The 5,380-nt window shown below is 52.8% G+C and overlaps 1 protein-coding gene across 1 annotated transcript in view; it reads left to right on the top strand.

Moving 5' to 3' along the window:
- Positions 1-449: 449 nt before the first annotated feature.
- Positions 450-5,380, top strand: part of CATSPER1 (cation channel sperm associated 1) — a 6,471-nt gene continuing 1,540 nt past the window's right edge. The window contains exons 1-7 of the mRNA XM_069066118.1: positions 450-690; positions 1,309-1,521; positions 3,145-3,255; positions 3,769-3,928; positions 4,502-4,593; positions 4,721-4,864; positions 5,219-5,282. Coding sequence (XP_068922219.1) covers positions 450-690; positions 1,309-1,521; positions 3,145-3,255; positions 3,769-3,928; positions 4,502-4,593; positions 4,721-4,864; positions 5,219-5,282 — 1,025 coding nt within the window. The remainder of the gene's footprint in view (positions 691-1,308; positions 1,522-3,144; positions 3,256-3,768; positions 3,929-4,501; positions 4,594-4,720; positions 4,865-5,218; positions 5,283-5,380) is intronic.

Below are 5,380 nucleotides of genomic sequence, written 5' to 3'. Positions count from 1 at the left end.
AAGGAAACTAAGCCTTGCAAAGTGAAGTGTCTTGTCTAGGGCTACACAGTTGGTAGGGGTCTGAGGTCGGATTTGAACTCAGAATTTCTTGATATGAGATCTGGGGCACTATTGTTGAGCTCCCTGTTACTGCAGGTCTACAAGCAGATTGTAGATGACAATTTGTTGGGGATATAACTTAGGTCGGGTGACCTTTGACAGTCTCTGAGATTCTAGGGTTCTTTGAAAGGCACTCTGGCAGAAGGATTGAGGCCTTACATCATAGAAGAGTCTCCGTGGAAACCACCAAGCCCCTCCATAGAATGTGAAACCACACCAGTGCCTTGGATGAACTGAGGTGAGGAAAGAGGGGTCTATGGGAGGGTGGGGAGGGCAAGGAGGACCAGGTTTGGAGGCTCCCAAATGCAACGCTGGTCACTCTTGTCTCAGTTCCAGAGCTCCTGTCCAAGATGAATTACTTAACCGTTCCAGAGGAGATCCGGAGGGAGGTGGAGATTCTACCTCCCCAGCCAGTTACTTCAGTTCCCTCAGCACCAGTTGACTCACTCGTAGCACGTACCAAATCTAGCCATTCTAAGCACCTGACCCGAGCCTCCCGTTCAAGCCTGAAGAGCAAGCCCTCTCAAAGTAGTAGCCGAATTCAGCCATCCCTAAGCTGGGAACTTGACCGCCATACAAGAACAAAGAAGGGTAAGACCACCTACCCAGGAGTCCCTCGGCCTGAGAAACCCCAACCCAGGTCATGCTTCCTAGAGCCATGCTGGGACTTCAGCCGAGTCAGTGAAAGTGACACAGTCCCTTGACCATCGTCTCAGACATAGTCAAGGGAATATTAGAACCCTGTCGAGGGCATGGCCATACCTGGCTGAGGGACAGAAAATCATCACTGCCCAGTCCTTTGGCTTACTGCCTTCTGTGCTAAAGGCAGTAAGGCCTCAGGCAACACTCCGTACAGCTTCAGCTTAAGCATTTCCTTGAGAGTCTGTGTGGTCACCCTTTTCCTTTCTTCTGTCATACTCCCTGGACACACTCCAAAGACCCATTTAGAGACCCCCAGAGCAGGGGCTCCTGCCCATGCCTGCTTCTGTAGTGAAGGGGGTTGTCTTTTCCAGACTGAAGTGGGTAAGTCTCTTGTGATGGAATGCCTTCTTGCTGTGGATTATCCTTCCTGTCTGACTGTGACTGTCCCAGGGCTCCTGCCCACTTGGGTTCTGAGGATCTCAGAGTCCCCACTGGAAGTCCTGCCTAGGAGGAATGGGCCCTGGCACCATTGCTGCCCAGAGCCTGACCTCCCTCCTGCCCTTGTAGCCAGGGTCCAGCGTGCCCACAAGAAGCAGATGGCGACCGACGAGCTTTTTCAGAAGTGCTGTGGGAAGATCTTAGAGAGCTTACTCCATATCCAGGCCATGCTGGCCATCATGGTCGAAAGCTTCTTCTTCGAAATTTTCATCTTCTCCGTGGTCTTCTTTAACACCATGGTCCTGGTGGTCCAGACTTTTGCTGAGGTAGAGGTCTGGGGAGGTAAGCATGCTCGGAGAAAAGAGAGACCCTACCTGACTCCAGCCTGGTCACGTGGCTTCAGGGCTTCTCAAACTCCTGGGGGCCCTGAGAGCTGATGAGGACCAGGTATGGGTTTGGAAGGTCATCCAGGTACCCTGGGACAGCTCTTCACTCTCCAGGAGGCCAGAGAAAGCCCCAGTGACCAGGCATGACTGGTATTCAAGTGGTACACCAATGTTTCTGCATTCAGCTTGGTATAGAGAGGGAGAAATGGCTGACTGATAAATGGGCCTGGGGGATGAGAATGAGGGAGGGATTCCCAAGCCTGGAACTTTCATCCTTTTCATCTCTGCCTCCTGGCTTCCTTCAAGTCTCAGCTCAAGTACTACCTTCTGCAAGAAGCCTTTCCCAGGCTTCCTTCCCTCTGAGACTACTCTAGTCTACCCCCTTGATTTTCTGTCTGCATGTAGTTGTCTGAATATCATCTCCCCATCACACTGGAAGTTCCCTGAAGTCAGAGACTGCTACTAAGTGGCACCATAGAGGGCTAGGCTGGGAATCAGGAAGATTCCTCTTTCTTAGTTCAAATCCTGCCTCAAACATTTCTAACTGTGTGACCCTTGGGCAAGTCACTTCGCCTTCTTTGCCAATGACAAACCCCTCCAGTATCTTTGCCAAGAAAACCCCAAATGGGTCATGAAGAGTCAGGTATGACTGAACAATAAAAAATATCCATAATGCTTAGTAAAGTGCCTGACACACAGTAGGGGCTTAATTAAGGTTTGTTGACTGACAACTCACTTGAGATGACTCATAGAAAAATCAGACTTTTGAGTTAGAAGGGATCTCAGAGAGCATCACAGCCAGCCTCTGCATTTAACCCTTTGTGGGCTCAGAGATGTGGCAGAGTGAGCAGACTTTAGATGACTGGCTTCTCTGATCATCTGTAAAATGGTGACAAGAACTGCAAGCTCTATATTCCAGGGTGTGCTGTGTTGGTCCCTAGATCTAAGACCTCAGGCAGTTCAAAGCATAGCCCAGCATTCACACTGCTCTCCCAGGACAGAAGACACCAGGCAGCGCCACCTGGCTCCCAGACCCCTCAGAGCCTCTTGCTCTGACACAGAGCAAGTCTTCCCAACCCCCCTCTACTTGCACAGCATGGGGCCAATTTAGGAACACATGCCTAGAGGCCCTGACTCTCCCGAGCCCCAAGAGCAGCTTTCTTGTGGCTCCCACATCTCAACCACTCTGACACCCTGATCATAAGCCAGAGGCATTGAAAAGGATGGATGGAACTCACAAATACTAGTCTGATGGGGCAGACTATTATATATTCCATGGGCATGGAATATATCCAGAATAAAGGGGGAGCAGGGGAAATTCTAGAGAAAATAGGGGCACTTCAGCCTACTTAAATCCTGAAAGAAAAACACAGTAACCACTAAGTAAGCCTGACACAAATGTCATTTTGGATTTGCTGGCCAAGAGGGGAAGCTGACTCGGGGCAGGATTGCGAGGAGTCCTAGCTGAGAAGAGCAAGGAGGTAGCTGGGCCTGGGCAGAGGGAGGGAGTGCTCAGATCAGGAGGGGAGAGGGGCTTCAGAAGGAGGCTGCAGTAACACAGCACCTGGCCTCCCCACAGAATGGTACTTCATCGCTCTGGACTCCATCTTCCTCGCCATCTACTTTATGGAAGCTGTCCTAAAGATCATGGTCCTGGGACTCAGCTACTTTGATTATTGGAACAGCCTAGGTGGGTGGGGTTGGATGGGAAGGGGAGGGGTGGCTGAGATTAGGAACAGGTTACAACCAGAGAAGAGAGGGACTGGGCACAGAGTGGTGGGAGTCATGAGCTGCCCTGTTCTCTTCCAGTAGGGGAAAGGGGTTGGAACAAAGGGGGAAAACTCTTGAGATACTGGTTCCAGACTTAGGGAAGAGAGGCTCTGCTGCCTTGCACAGGAGCTTGTTTAGTGATAGAGACACCTTGGCTTAGTGTTCAGAGCACTGAATCCTAGAGCCAGGAAAACTGGGTCCAAATCCCACCTCTGGCACTGACTAGCCATGCAGCCCTGGACAAGTCATCTCCCACTAAACCTCAGTTTCCTCTTCTGTAGAGTGGGCATAATAAAGCCTCCTGCCCAGGGGCCCTATGACAGGACAGAAGAGGGGTGGGTGTTTCCCTGGCCTCCAAGAGGCCAATGATGAGCAGCCGGGCTCTGCAGGGCGGCCTCTTGAAACGCGGGCTGTGGCCCCTGGCTCCCTGCAGATTTCTTCATCATGCTCATGGCCGTGGGGGACTTTGTGCTCAAGCAGATCTACTTCTCCTCGGCCAAGAGGGTGGCCCACAGCAGAACCCTCTTCCGAATCTTAAAGATCTTCAAAAGCCTTCGGAGCCTGAGGGCCATCATGCTGCTTCGGAGGCTGAGGTGAGGCTCAGGCCCAGGCTCCGGATGCCAGCCCCAGCCCGAGACAGTGCCAGACCTGGTGGCAGGTGCTTCCTCCACGCCTTAGGGAGGGAAGGGGACCAGAGGGCCCTGCATGGCCCTTGGGCATTCAAATCTACCACCTTATTCCTGAATGAACCTGAAAGTTCCCCAGTTTTTCCATCTGTAAAATGAAGGGGTTGGGTCAGAAGCTCTCTAGGTGGCTTCCTACTCGAAGTGGATGGTGCTGTGTGCTCCAGGGCAGCAGCTCCTGTCCCTAAGGTTCCTTCCAGCGTTCCCAATGTTTTCTATGCTCTTCTAGCCCTTGTAGGTGCCCTGTTTCTGTCCTGTGCTCTAAGGGGTCTCCCTGCTCCCATACTCTGATCTTTGCCCTAAAAGTCTTTCCAGTTCTAAGGTTCTTTGAAGCCCAAGGTCCTCTTCCAGAGGCTCAGGAGGAGCAGGAGCCCAGGCTTCTCGATGGCCTGGCCTGGGGGCGTCCAGCTAGGCCTCTGCAGCCTTTCCCCTACAGGACCTTCCTGGCCCTCTGACCATCTGGTCTGCCTCTCCTCCTTTCAGCTTCCTCAGCAGCCTCCAGGAGGTGACAGAGACTCTGGCCAGGTCACTGCCGTCCATCGGAGCTATCCTCGTCCTGATGTTCACCTGCCTCTGTATCTGGGCCAGGGTGGGGCTTGGGGGAATGGGCGAGGCACATAGGCAGGGAGGAGGCTATTGGCAGTGATGGCTGGAGGGGGGTTCAGTATTCTAAGGGCCCCAGGGGCCTCCTTAGCCTCTCAGTCTTCTTCTCCGTGATACTTCGAGCCCTGTTCAACTCTTCCGACCCCAAGCGCTTCCAGAACATCTTCACCACCATCTTCACTCTTTTTACTATGCTCACTCTGGATGACTGGTCCCTCATTTACTTGGACAGCCGGGAAAAAGGTAGGGGAGAACAAGCCTGAACGTTTGGAGGGGCTGGGAGCTGCGTTTGGGTCTTACAGGGTCCAGACTGGTCTTGGGAGCTTTGGAGAAGGAGTCCTAAATAACTGGGGAAGGGGGGCAATGGGGATTTGGCCCAGAGTGCAAAATTCAGAGAGTGCTGATGCAGAAACGGTCGCACACAGTGTCTAGTTAGGAAGAAGAACTGAGATGGGAAACTCTGAGATCAGTAGTCCCCCAGCTCCCTTCGCCTCCCCACTCGGCTCCATCTCCCTCCAACTATGGACATCCTTCCTGTTACTGGCCTGGCCTAGGACGCTGGCTCTGAGTGCGAACTTAGGACCCTTCCTCCCCCAGGTGCCTGGTATATCATCCCCATCCTCATGATCTACATTATTATACAAAACTTCATTTTCCTCAAGTGAGAAACTGAGCCCTCCCCTCTCCCACCCAAGATTCCCTAGCCTTCCACCCTCCCTCCATCAGGCCCAACCCCTCCAGGACCTGGCCCTCCCCCCG

The sequence above is a fragment of the Petaurus breviceps genome, unplaced genomic scaffold (assembly GCF_028583685.1).
Source record: "Petaurus breviceps papuanus isolate PSGF00001 unplaced genomic scaffold, PetGlider_PUasm1.0 90721, whole genome shotgun sequence".
Classification (NCBI taxonomy): domain Eukaryota; kingdom Metazoa; phylum Chordata; class Mammalia; order Diprotodontia; family Petauridae; genus Petaurus; species Petaurus breviceps.
The sequence above is the reverse complement of the archived record's forward strand: the minus strand, read 5'-3'. Positions and strand labels throughout refer to the sequence as shown.